Here is a 13,539-nt window from a genome sequence, read left to right as displayed (position 1 = left end):
TAGCCTAGCGGGACGGAATCAGTCTATCTCAGAGTGATTGAGACGCCGTCAAGGCACTGGTCCTCTAGCTGGGCATTGTTGAATAGGCTATACACGACAGCGTGTGTGGTCGACGCAGTTTGTCATTTTCGAGAAAATAAAGCGGGTCTACCAAAAGTTCCCCCACTGTGACGTCGCCAAGCCGGCAATGAACATCGCCCCCACGAGCCTAATCACCTCGACCCTCCGATCGCTCTTTGCTCTGGCAGGAAGACCAGATATGGTTACAATCATATCAAAGACGACGTAGTAGAAGGTGCAATCGTCGGCTTCTCTCGTTCCTGAGTCTACTGGCCTCTCGTCTAGCAGGCCATCATCATGACCGACCTAGAGTTCAACCCTGCACAGAGGTTGGTGGTGCAAAATAAGCATGTAGAAACGCGGTTAGTGTATCCGGGAGCCCATTCTCGACCGCTGAAGATGAGGGACGGCATCAGGCAGGGTCGTGCCCAGGTCGGATGGTTGACGGTATATCTCCTCGACTGGTGTCACGAAGCAAGTACACTGGATTGTTCCAGAAGAGCGTTGGCAACGTATTCGCAAAAGTGCAGAACATGGTCGTCGATCGGAGATCCGCTTTCTGAAATCAACGGCCACAAGTGTACGTGCAACACCAGCGATCGGATAGTGTGGTAAGGCGACTATACAAGCGACAGAGAATCCTGCCACCTATATCGAGGTACCATACAGGGAGATCATCTCGGCTGTCAAACAAGAGGTAGCTTTGTCCCTGCACATAGACGATTCCCTGCTACGTATCCAGACTACCCCTTCATCTGCGAACCGCAGGGATATTCTGCACTTCATCTACCGGATGCGGCCCTGCTTTTCCATAATTGTTGTTAGGGAACGTGCCTTTCTTCTCACCAGAAGTCCGCGGCGCCTCATGGCCATGTCCATCTTGATGACCTGGAGCTGTTCCCCCGCTGGCGACTCCATCCTTAACCTCGCTCAGATCGGGCATAGCTGCAGTCTTGTTTGCGCGTTCGATGCTGGCCTCATCCGTGGTCTAGTAGATTATATGTCAGTACGCCTTTTCGAGGACTCACGAGTGTCGGGGTATTGCAATTTACCTTTCCTGCGCCGTGTACTTTGTTCTCGCCATTTTCAATAGCATTGTCGGACCGGGGCACTCCGTCATCGTACTCTGCTCCACGAGGCATGTTGGGTTGGGTAAAAATTTCGTTGCTCTGGTGAACGGTCTATCTGCACCAGAAAACACTTTAGTTACGGCGACCGACATGTCCTCGAACATACTTGAAGGTCTGTCGATGTACGGAACGCTTTTCCGGTAGTCTTCAACGGTGTTTGTCATAGTGTTACGGGACCCAGACCCTGGTCCGTATCATGAGACAATTGCTCGTCATTTCCCCTCGCGATCTGATGTCATATCAGGCATAGTGGGGGAACGTCTGCGCGGCGTGGTCGGAAAGCGTTCTTTTGCTTGAATCGTCAGATGATGCACAATGAGCGCTCTGGCGACCCGACGGGATGGCATGCCCACGAAGACATCTGGATCGACGACGCGGTAGCATGCTGCGATGGTGGCACCACCACCGCACGCTCGAGCACAGGGGTGCCTGCTCTCCTCACTGGTTTATGCCTTGGCGCCACGAGAATCTTGGGTCGTACTCGCTGTCGTTCTTCTACACTTATTCGGATCATGTCCGACCCCTCGTGAAGCCAGGCGTACTTTATGCACTTCCGGCGGGACTGTCTGGCTTGTGAGTGACCAAGAGACATCGCCGATCCGCCGGAAAACATCCACGTGTGGCCGGCAAGCCCCGGTTATCATTTCGTATACTAAGTATGCCAATTTGGTGCGCATTGCTCGCTTGTTGTGTTCCTGGCATACAGTAGCGTCCTGTCAAACCACCTTCAATACTTAAGTGTGTCTTGTCACATGCGTCGAGGATGCCGAGTGGAGCTCAGATGCGAGGCATATTTACGCCTCACTATAGTAATACACATGGAAAGTTGGGCTGGAGTACATTATATCCCTCGATGGATTTGCGTTGAAGGTTTACAGACCCTGCCTGCGAAAGGACAAAAGTCACAGCGGGCAGGGTGCACACCTGACTGTCGGACTCCATTCCTTTGCTGCCGGTTCAGGCCACTCTCTGCACGGTCCACACTTGAGAATTGCCGAGTGCGGTCAAAGGTCGACTTCGTGAACACTTCAGCTCACTAAAATTTCTGACATAGTCGACGGGGAATCTGAGTATTATCCGGGACTTTGGCAAGCCGGCAAAACCATCTACCTATGCGGCTGTCGTTGGTGATGAGTCGTCCCCCTCTCCTTCCCGTTCCCTTGCTGTGAAGCGGTTTCCTTCTGTCCTCTGCTTTGCTTTTTGGGGTTGACACCAGATCTTGAGTCCTTTGTAAAACGACGGGCACGGTACGTAAATATGCAAATGAATGTAGCGGCCCGCAGAGGGCCATGCTATCTGGACCTTTAGTTGTACGGCACAGCGTGTCCCTGCGAATACAGCTCTTCGTAATGATAAAAGTCCTGAAGAAAAGGGTGATAGTGCTGTTTTGTAGTCTGCGTTGGGCTGGCAAAATAATCCACCATTGAGGCCGCGTTTTGGCCATCTGACGATGACGGTCCTGCCGCCATCCAGTCGGACGGATTCGAGTAGTTTGTGCTTTGTGAGTCGCTGCGGCCCGTGGACGATATAGTATGGTACAAAGACGAGTACTGTGCAACTACCGGCGAAAGAAGATCCAGTTGCATCACCGTGTTGGAGTATGGCTGTGCTGCGAACCCTACCGAAGAAGTTGACATCTGATCAGACCCTGTTGACTCGTGGTAGGATGCGCCTGTTGAGAACGAAGTCGGTGGTGTTGCGTCGAACCCCAATGTGGGCAGTGTTGTTCCCACGAATGCTGGCTCAGACCTTTGTTGAGTTTCGAGTACAGTTCTGAACTTGTTTACAGTTCTGAGATGTCCTGCAGAGAAGACATCTTGCTCTGCACAATATGCGAGAACACCCATCGAAAGGTCCAGGGCATTAATTTCAAGCTGCCTGCGGCTTTCTTGTTGCGTATAGGTCAAACTCCACCTACCTTCAGTGCGCCTGACAGATAGGTTCAAGGCAAGCGTCAGAGAAGCATAAAGGTTGAGCGTACTGTTAAGATGTCAGCTAGGATGATGATAGAGATTTCATGGAAGATTGACGGCCTCACGTTATCAGCCATGACTTCTGGCATATGTAACCTCGGCGCACCATTTTGGCAGACAAATGAGCGATCTGCACTGCCGAATCTGCACTGAAAATTGGCAGGAAGCGTAAGCAGGTTGCAATGAGCTTCGCTTGTTATATGACGTACCAAGTCTGCGCCAAAAATCGAATCCTGTGAGGAATCGAGGCGTCGTCCTGTCCTCGCCATGTCGTTACCATTTCGACCAAGAGAGGTCTGGTTACAAGCAGAACCGAAGAGAAATAGAATGCCTCTAAGTAAAGCTAGATTAATCAGTATATGGTGAACTTCCTGTAGCTGTTTCCGACTGACCGATGAGTACTCGTCGTCGTCAGGAAGGTCTAATTGCTGCACATTGTCGATATCTTCGATGAAAACACGAAGACTTTGCGGCAACGCTGAGGACCATTCCTCGAGGGCCTGTAGATGACGTTCGTATACAGGAGAACCTGCAGCTGAGGAAAGCTGAGCCTCTTGTATGTAGTCGCCAACAACGACGGCCAATCTAGCCATATTGACAGCAATGTCTTCCTCTGGCTGACGAAGCTCACTTCGAATGTGCTGATTTAGAAGTTAGCACGAGGGGCCATTCATGAGAGAGGCTAATACCGTAATCCAAGGATCGTGACTAGTTTCCGTGGTGATCTGTGTTGTTCTGCCCAGTATCATTGCAAGCCAGCTGAGATGGTCAGTCAAGGGACTGCTGTCGTTACTGTGAGGTGAACTCACGTATCGAGGAAGATCATTGCCCTCCAGACGTCCCGCCAGCGGGAGTACTCGTCATTGGTCAGTTGCGGGGCTTGCTCTTTTGCTAGATCAATACGATGCATCTGAGCGATTCTGATTGCCTGTCCTACGTGAAAATGTCAGTTGACCTTGGTGCAACTCCAGGAACGAGAAAGTCCTGCACATTTGCGAATTTCTTACCGAGAATTACCCAGCAATTTCGGGGCTTCGGATTGATGAGATATACACACTCCATCAGCAGGGTAAGTACAATCCACAGCAGCGAGCCTCCATTACTTTCGATGCAGGCTACAGTCTGTATCCTCGCAGACTTATAGAGCACTTTGTGGAGTTTCTCGTCGATATCGGGATAGAACAATGCTCCGCACGTGAGCTGCCACGTAATCAGACATTCATCTATCCGACTGACGGACTGTCCTGGACTATAGTGTGACTCCAAAAGACGAAGACTGTCTGTCGGCGAACAGATTCGGAATAATTTATTCGGCCCTGAGTGAAAGTACGACATCCATGCAGCGGCCGTCGCATGTGAAGGTACCAGGGTCTTGACGTTCTCTTCAAGCAATGCTGTGTTTCTGGTTGTGGGAGACAGGATTGCAAGGTTGTCGTCTGTGCTTTGGCGCGTAGCCCCTGGCAAGGAGCTTGATCCGTCATCAGGCTCAATGGCCCAGATTTGACCGAGGACTTCCACAAGATGTTGCGCCGACGTAGACTTGAGTTCGGCTCCATGGCTCGGTGTCGGTGCCTGCGGCTGTGGAGGGAAGGGTGTCGACGAGTGCAACCGTGTGATAATTCGATCAGTAAGACTGTGGCTGAGATCCTTTTGTTGTGCAGATGGCAATCCCAGATCTCGCTGGGTCACAAATTAATCTCGGAACCACAAGTACAGACATGAAGTAAGTACCAGGCCTGCCAGCAGGATCTCATTCACTAGGCTGTAGTCGGTCGAAGGACTCGTAGGAGAGTTGGCCCTGTGTTGCACCGGAACGGATGAAGTCGGAGTCGCACTGGCTCGCAAGCTGGAGGCAGCGTCTCTTTGAAGAGCGGTTGTGTCGATCCTACGCGCTGGTGTATCGGAATAGTGGCAGGCGATGCCTCGTAGAGCGCAGTGTTGACATGTAGGTTTTGTGCCGCTGCATTTTTGATGTCTGTACTTGCAAGTATCACATGTCTGCGAGGGTCTGCCGGCCTGTCGTTTAGCGCTCACTGTGCTCATGAGTGTTCGATGTTGATTTGAATAAGTTGTGATACGTGATCGTCAATTGTGTGACTGACCACCACAAGATCGCGAAGATCACAGCCATGAATATCAGTTGCCTCGAGGCCATGCACAGGTTGCCCAGAGGCCATCATTAAGTCGCGAAGGTAACTAAAAGGGCGGACCCTGATACTGAGCATGTCCGAGGAGCGAGCCTGAGAATTCCCACTGCAGACAGATGTCGCTTACCATCAGGGTAGGGTAGCTGCGACAAATGAAGGGTAATGGAAGACTGTACCGGCGGCCTCGTACACAGTCACAGCGTGCCGCCCTTGGCTGTTGCATCCGCAATCCTGAGTTCACGGATCCCGTCTTCGTCGTATAAGGCGAGAAGAAAGATGTACGCCGTTGAAGTTAAAGCCCGTACTGAACCAGGTTCGAGGTTCGCACTGGCAAAAAGGCGTCCGAAGCTTTGGCTGTCATCAGGGCGGGGGCTGCCGCGAACTTTGGTGAAAGTTTTGTGGTACAAAGGTTTCTTTTACGAGGCTGAGCCTCCTCGCTGTCCATGGATCAGTAATGGTAGGGCTGTAAGCTGTATCGTAGGCTATGGAGGTGGTACCACGTGTAGAGCAGCGACTACGGTGACTGATCTGCAGGACCAGTTTAAGCTAGTCTCAAAATGGCCTAGCGCCTTCACGGAGCCTCCTCGCCACTGAGGGACCGAGTCTTGTATCTTGCAGCATAAGCTTTACTGGCACGCATGCATGTCGATGACATACCTTTGCAATCCATGACAACTTGGAAGTATATTGCCAAACCGCGTGGTGAGATCGGCCGATGCTCCCAAGTCGAGCCTCAGAGCGCATTTGATGGCCAGCAAAATGCGTCCCTACACTCGGGTCAACTAATTGACCTGGTTTCAGGGAACTGGATAATCCAGTCGTGATGCCTCATCTCCGGACACACTGTGCAGGACAGAACAAGAAATCTTAATCACTCAGCGCTTCACCTTCCCATGATAACGCTGATGGGAATCGGGAGCCAGTCGCATTGCATGAGGATCACATGAGAGGGGGGCATCGTTCTGAGATTTGGTGATCGTCTGGAAGACTAGCATCCTATCAGGCGAGCGATACGGTCAAGTAACGAGCGTCTTCTCCAATGCCTCTAACTCGTCGCCTGAAGGGTTGCGAACCTTGCAGCGTCCCCACCAAGGTCTAGCGATTGATGTTCCAGGCGCTGGGATCAGCATGGATGTGATGATCCGTTCCAAGGGTGTTTGGACAACCTGCTACATATGGTCCGGAGCTCTCCCATCACTCCACTGACTTTCAGCTGGAAGTTCAGGTTCTACATTTTTGGAATGCTCTCCGCGACGGTGGATGTTACGGTATGTGCAGTTCACACTGTTCACGAATCTGTACATGTGGATGCACTTCTTGCTCCCTGGTTTGAACCCAGTAATGGTAACGGCCTCCACCACTGCGCAATGCAAGGCTTTGATTAGCTTCACATGTGTAATAGCAAATGCCGCGATCGGGTCGTAGAGCAGCATAGGCTACCGATGCTGCAATAGCTCACTGATTGCCACTCTCAGCTGCGCGGTGCCGTGATCCTCACACATGGCAAAAGTCGTCTGCGGGCCAGGGGGGTCTGCAATGGGTTGCTTGAATGTGTCTGCTCGGCAAATTCACTGTTCTAGCTTCACAGAGCGTACAGGAGTACAGTCAGTGACTGGTGGCAATATTGACCACATCTTGATCATGTGTGACTAGGACCATGCTAAGACAACAATTGGAAAATCAGTGACCATTCAGCTATCGGCGAGATTCAGCAGGACTGACTCCTAACGTCAGATCATGCACTGACTGGCATCGCTGAGATAACGTCAGATCATGCACTGACTGGCATCGCTGAGATATGCGGCCAAACTGACGCAGCCTTCAGAGGTGCTGGAGCTTGTTGAACTGGTGGGAGAGGGAATGAGTCCAGCAACTCGGAGTACAGACTGTCCATGACAGCATATTCAGAGTGCTTGCGAAGCATGGCCGCTTGAGCATGGCTGGATGTTGTCGTCTCCTGTGCAATTCGACGAGTATTCGCTTCCTGGATGATACGCTCATAGACTTTCACGTACTTCTTCGCCATCGTGGTGGAGGTGAACCTTTGCTCGAAGCTCTGCCTTATACGTTGTCGGTCGAGGCTCCTGATACGTCGCAGAGCTTGGACTGCCTCTTCCTCCGTGTCCACAACAAAGCCTGTCACGCCATTTTCAAGAACTTCTGGAACAGATCCGACCCCAAAAGCTACGACCGGACAGCCACAAGCCATGGCTTCAATCATGACCAGGCCGAATGGTTCCAACCACTGGATAGGAAAGATGAGAGCGATGGCAGCACTGAGGAAATCAGCTTTCGCCCCGTCGCAGATCTCGCCGATCCAGTCTACCCGAGACGCAGCAAAGAGCGGCTGGACCTCCTCGTCGTAGAATGACTGATCGACTTTGTCAAGCTTGGCTGCAACCTTGAGTTCGAGGGCCGCTGCTTTCGCTATTCTAACCGCGGCTGTGATCCCCTTCTCGGGAGATATACGGCCAAGGAAGGCGAGATAGGAGGGAGCCGTCTCTTTGGGCGTCAACAAACTTTTTGGAAGGCCATGGTGAATTGTTGCCAGCCAGTTTGCATCAGGAACTGTGCCTCTATGCGAGGCTGACAAAGCAGTCAGGCCAATATCGAGCTTCGCAAGTGAATCGAAGATTCTGGGCTTGTCTTGATCGTGCACAGAGTTGTGATCAGTCCATACCACTGGGATGTCGCGAAGTGACTCCAGAACCAGAGGATGATAATCAGCGACGGCGTGATGGATATGTACGACATCGTGGCTGACAATACCAGACATGGCCAGTTTGATCTGAGCCGTGTACGGCTCTCGGGTCTCTTCTACAGAGCAGCCGATTCCTTGCTCCCTAAATGTTCCGTCCCAACATTCTATCAATTGGCCAGAAGTTTGACTTCCACGTGCGGCATACAGTGTGACAGTATGGCCAAGGCGAACCAGTTCTTCGACCATGAAATAGACCACTCGTTCAGTTCCTCCATACTGGCGTGGTGGAACAAGTTCGAAAAGAGGTGCGACTATTGCTATACGCATGATTGATTGTGCCTTTGGGTTAGCTGTACCGATTTCCGGATGGTGTTGTGCTTTTCAATGTCGGTATGTCGCTGAAGAAGGTCAGTATCTGAAAAATAGCGTGTGGTCATCCTTTTGTACTGCCGAGCTTTGCGACTCTGCACGGGCCTCAGCATTCACTTGAGCGGCGGTAAGCAGTCATGGTCGATTCATGCCCGGAAGAAGTGCCCGGAGGCTTCATGTGATTGCTCTGGAACACTCGCGCGACCCTGGCTGCGCCGAAGCGATATCCCGACTGTGGCCCACAGCTGCTTGTCAGAATAGCCGGGGAGGAGACGATCACTGTACGCGCGAGTGGTGCAAAAGGCCGAGGCTCTAACTGACATCCTAGGTCTTTGCGAGCTTGAGGGCGAGATCTAGGACACTTCTGCAGCGCGCATTAAGAGAAGCTTTCCGCGGACGTTCTTCCTCGGGAATCTTGGAACACGTGGGCCGTCAGCTACTAGTCGCGGGAACCTTAGTATAACAATTGGCTACGTAGAGGCCCATGCTACTCCAGCAGTGGCGCTAAATGAGTTCATCCTATATCATTGACCTTTCGGTTGGTCATCCAATGACAATTCGCCCTCGTATACGCTAGTTCTGAGGTCATGGAGAGGACTTGGCAGATGTCAGCGTTTGCGATGTGACGAAACTCTCCATGGCCGCAGCACTTGTTGATATTCCGACGACAGAATAGTAGCCGATCATGATATCGCGAGCCTGACGACTTCATTATTTGAGTATGACCAATATGTGCGGCTTGTATGGCCAACCCAATTGGCATACGATTATGTCAATCAGGCGGAAAACACCTCCTTTCCGCAATCCAACATTACATCTTCATGTCACATTCAAATACAGCAATGTTAGGCTCACACAAGACTTCTCTGGTAGGAGTTGATCCTCTTGTGACATAGACATAGACCGATGCTTCGATCTCTGAATCTACTGCTCGTTATTGCAGTTCCTCTGCTTGCCATCATTGGCATTCGACTGTGGCTGTCAGACCATGGATTCGCAGTCATACAGTTGCAAGCCTCCTACCGGAAGGTCACAACTCAGACTGATCGCTTGAGAGGGTCTATTAGCAGCGAAGGATCAATGCTTGCTTGCGAAGAACAATGGACCATTACAGGAAACCTTACGTAGGTCACAACCTTTCTGAAGTTGTTGTATGCCCCTACTCATGCGAACAGCGATGCATCGGGGAAGCAAATACAGAAATCAAAGCTACAATCAACCGAGCTCCATCTTAGCAGCGCGCCATACGATAACTACTTCTACTCGGACTGCAATGTTGCTGCTCAGATGATTCTCACCAGTCCCTCGGCAGGCAATGATCTTCAAGTCATAGGTCCACGAGTTATTGTCGCTTGGCCAGCGGGAAATAGTGGCGCCTGTTTGTTCTTCAAACCAGAGAATGGAGTCAACGGAACCTTGGCGATCAAGCTCGTCAATTCCACTATTGGGTCTCCTCTTGGTCCCGTGTACATCGAGGGAGACGATATCCCCTACGTAGGAATTGAAGGCGTTCTTCATTTGAACTCTACGGCTGTGGTGTCACTATCAATATTGGGGTCCATTCGGGCGATCCGCGACTTCACGGAAGGCCCAAGCTTACTGCACCCTGTACTACAGGAAGGGATACAAATTAAAACGCTTGGGGACGATGGGGTCTCCATATCGCGACTCTGGCTTGATAACAGTACCACAACAACCACGACATTGAGACCGCACGGCTCGGGCAGTATACTTGTCGACGCCAACAAAATCGTTCTCGAAGCAGGAGAATATCTCTTATCCGCTTTTTACAACTATCCGCAGCTCAATCAACTGGATCTGGGAGAAGTGTTAAGAGACAAGGATCTCGTCGAGCAACGCCCACACGAGGCCAAGGCACTATCGTTTCTGTCGTACTCGGAGAAAATTTTGGCGGGTGCGTGGAGATTTCTCACTTACTTTGGACGGGACGACATGATATCGACGCTGATCCTGCTCCCGGCTTTGACCAACGAAGCTATCGAAGCAGTCATTGGGTCCGTGTTGGAAAGAATCAATCGTGCCGACGGCAGCGCGTGTCACGAGGAAACCATCGGTGACTATGCCACTTATATGAATCTACAAGATGGTCATGCCTCTACGGCGTATCGATGCGACTACAGCATGGTCGACACAGATTACTTTGTTCCGATCCTGATGCACGCCTACTTTGTAGAATCAGGAGCTGGGATGGAACGTCTGGAAGCCCTGCTTGCCACTCCTGCCGGTAGCGTCGACCCAGATAACAAAGGCCTCAGTTGGGGCGACTTGTTCATCTTGCTCGTCACGAAAATAATGCGCGAGACTGCTCCCTTCGCTGCTCCTGGCGGTCAGACGCGAGAGAATCTTATTCACCTCAAAGATGGCCACGAGACCGGTGTGTGGCGAGACTCGGTCTACGGTATTGGCGGGGGACGAATACCTTTCGACGTAAATGTCGCACTCGCTCCTTCAGCCTTACGCTCTATCGAATCCCTGGCGAGGGTATTCGGTACAAGAATCTTCGGCGAATACGAGCGAGAATGGACCATGCTCGCGGCACAGTATGCTCAAGTCTGGGAGGACAAGACCTTGGAATTTTTCAAAGTTGTCGTTCCGCAATCAACCGCTCGCGAACGGTTGGAGACGTTCGTCAGCACCAGTTCTTTCTACGACGGCCCTTCACATGCCGAGCTCATTGATGCAGATGTGTCGTATCATGCACTCGCTCTACAAGGCAACAACGGTCTTGATGTCGTTCCAGTGATGAACACCGACGCATGCTGCCGCATCTTCTACTTGAACGGCACAAATCAAGCACGGTTGACCAACTACCTCAACGCAACCGCGCTGTCGATATTGAGACCTTTTCCCGCTGGCCTCATGACGTCGGTGGGCCTCGTCGTCGCGAACCCAGCGTTCTCAGAAAACGAGGTTGTGAGGCAGAACTTCACCAATTCCGCGTACCACGGGACCGTTGTGTGGAGTTGGCAGCTCGTCGCGATGGTGAGAGGCCTGGAACGGCAATTAGGTCGATGCTCTGTGAAGGACGACTTGCACCTCAAGCCAGACTTTTGTCACGATTCGGTCGTGTACGGAAACGTTAGAGATGCATACAATAGGCTGTGGGATGTGCTCGAAGAAAGCGAAGATTTCCTTACAGACGAGGTATGGAGCTGGGTATACAGGAATGGGGAATATGTACAGACGCCACTGGGCAGCATGGCAGCTCCTCCTGGTGTTGCGGGCGTTGCGGAAAGTGATATCATCCAATTGTGGAGTTTGGCTGTTCTGGCGATAAAGAGAGATATGGACCTGAGATAGAGCACCCAATGTACGAGATTAGAATAGGTCCAGTGGAAAGCTAAGAGTCGATGAGCACATGTATAACTCCATGATACTGTGATCATCTTCCAAACACCATATTTTTCATCGAATAGCCAAAGATGAGATCGAAGGATTATCAAAATTCTTTACTCTTGCGCTCCTGTAGCGGCGGAACGGTGCCTGTGCGCAGCGCATGGTGAACGAGACGAATCTTGATTTCAGACTGTGGTGATCCAATATTTGACCATGTTATGTAATTCTGACGAAAGGAGGACCGGAAGACCAGTCCTTTTGATAGGGAAGCCGGAGCCAGTAAGCAGACATCCTCGCTACGGTGATTTTGCAGCGCTACAGCATCTGATGACAGTCGGTTCTTCTCCGATGTCATGGTGCTCTTAAAGGTCTGCCATTCCGGGCACAATCCCGTCAACGGAATACTACATTCTTTCCTTGCCTGGCGCCTGTACACCGACCAGAGACCACTCGCTGGACACACGACCTGGTGGCAAGGACAAATGTCCCCGAATGACGGCCGGAATATCTGGTTTGTTTGTGGCCCGAGACTCGCAAATGCTCGTCGCGTGCGGTTCAGACTAATTTGGAACACAGGCAGGAGCCTTCGCCGGATTCAGCATCAACTTGCTCGTATTCCCCCTCGACACATTGAAGACAAGAGTACAGTCACCGGCATACCGCGAAGTCTTCCGAAGCACGGCAGCTATTTCGAACAGGTCTCTTTTTCGTGGACTCTATCAAGGCGTCGGCACAGTTGCTCTCATAGCTGTGCCATCCTCCGGCGTCTTCTTCACGACCTATGAAGGCCTCAAATATGCTCTCAACGACACCTGGTTATCTGGGCCAGTGGTTCATGCGACTAGCAGTGGAGTCGCCCAGCTCTTGACCTCTGCCGTCGTGGCTCCCGCCGAGGTCATCAAACAGAACGCGCAGATGTTAGCGCACGAGACACGGAGGTCAAGTGGAGTTTCTCCGACCTTGGGGGCGTTGAGACAGCTGCTGGAGCATCCTGCAGCACTATGGAGGGGCTATACCGCGCTCGCAGCTCGAGATCTTCCATTCGCAGTACTGCAATTTCCCGCGTACGAGCAGATCAAGGCGAGATTGACAGCGTGGCGTTCTCGATTTGACGAAGGCAGGTCCGCCAGTGCTGCTACTCTTGAGCGAGCACAGATATCGGCGGTAAGTGCCGGTATTGCAGGCTGCGCCGCCGCTTGGGCTACGACACCATTCGATGTGGTCAAGACAAGGATGATGCTTGAAGCGGGCGCGGGAAACGAAACAAGCATCCATGCCCCAGAGACTAACAGTTTTGGAAAGGGAGGAATGAGTCGCAGAAGTGGATTCGAGACCGGTGCATTGATTCTCAGGCATGAAGGCGTGACAGGTCTCTTTCGCGGTGGTCTCGTGCGGGCGGTGTTGACGATTGTCGGTAACGGACTTTACATGGGCTTCTACGAAGGAGCTCGATCTTACCTAGCCGGCTGATGGGGAAACTGCCTCGTACCTCGGACTCGAGAGAGCAGGTCGTTTGTACCGGAACAATGCAGAAGGACGTGCGTTTGTGGAACATCATGGTATTCGTGAGTTGAGGTCACGAACCTTATCCGAGCACCTGCACGAAACATCAGCTTAGAAATACTTAAGTACATGACTTTTCAATACTTACATCAGGTACTAAGACCTCCAAGGCCAAGAGGAGGTTTCCTTGGGGATTATTCCCTCAGTACACGACACGGCTTTCTCAATCGGTTTCTCTGCGATACCGGGCCCAGCTACGGCAAACACCTCCAACACCAAAATCCAGAGACCGTCATGGA

General features: G+C 51.7%; 4 protein-coding genes across 4 annotated transcripts; 1 reads left to right on the top strand and 3 right to left on the bottom strand.

Annotated features, from left to right (window-relative positions):
* Positions 1-811: 811 nt before the first annotated feature.
* On the bottom strand, positions 812-1,202 carry AB675_384 (uncharacterized protein; the record flags this gene model as incomplete). Its single annotated transcript, XM_018143937.1, has 2 exons — positions 812-1,048; positions 1,113-1,202. 2 exons carry the CDS (start codon positions 1,200-1,202, stop codon positions 812-814), a joined length of 327 nt encoding a protein of 108 aa, XP_018005433.1.
* Positions 1,203-2,494: 1,292 nt separating this feature from the next.
* Positions 2,495-4,073, bottom strand: AB675_383 (uncharacterized protein; the record flags this gene model as incomplete). The annotated part of the gene is made up of 5 exons (XM_018143926.1): positions 2,495-3,170; positions 3,373-3,506; positions 3,556-3,804; positions 3,853-3,922; positions 3,973-4,073. 5 exons carry the CDS (start codon positions 4,071-4,073, stop codon positions 2,495-2,497), a joined length of 1,230 nt encoding a protein of 409 aa, XP_018005424.1.
* Positions 4,074-7,081: 3,008 nt separating this feature from the next.
* AB675_382 (uncharacterized protein) lies at positions 7,082-8,338 on the bottom strand (the record flags this gene model as incomplete). The annotated part of the gene is made up of 1 exon (XM_018143915.1): positions 7,082-8,338. The coding sequence occupies one exon, from the start codon at positions 8,336-8,338 to the stop codon at positions 7,082-7,084; it is 1,257 nt and encodes a 418-aa protein (XP_018005709.1).
* An 811-nt stretch (positions 8,339-9,149) lies between these two features.
* Positions 9,150-13,207, top strand: AB675_381 (S-adenosylmethionine mitochondrial carrier protein; the record flags this gene model as incomplete). Its single annotated transcript, XM_018143904.1, has 4 exons — positions 9,150-9,249; positions 9,324-9,504; positions 9,556-11,545; positions 12,314-13,207. The coding sequence occupies 4 exons, from the start codon at positions 9,150-9,152 to the stop codon at positions 13,205-13,207; spliced, it is 3,165 nt and encodes a 1,054-aa protein (XP_018005600.1).
* Between the last annotated feature and the right edge of the window lie 332 nt (positions 13,208-13,539).

Source organism: Cyphellophora attinorum (genome assembly GCF_001299255.1).
Source record: "Cyphellophora attinorum strain CBS 131958 chromosome Unknown Contig1, whole genome shotgun sequence".
Classification (NCBI taxonomy): Eukaryota; Fungi; Ascomycota; class Eurotiomycetes; order Chaetothyriales; family Cyphellophoraceae; genus Cyphellophora; species Cyphellophora attinorum.
This window is presented reverse-complemented; position numbering and strand designations above follow the sequence as displayed.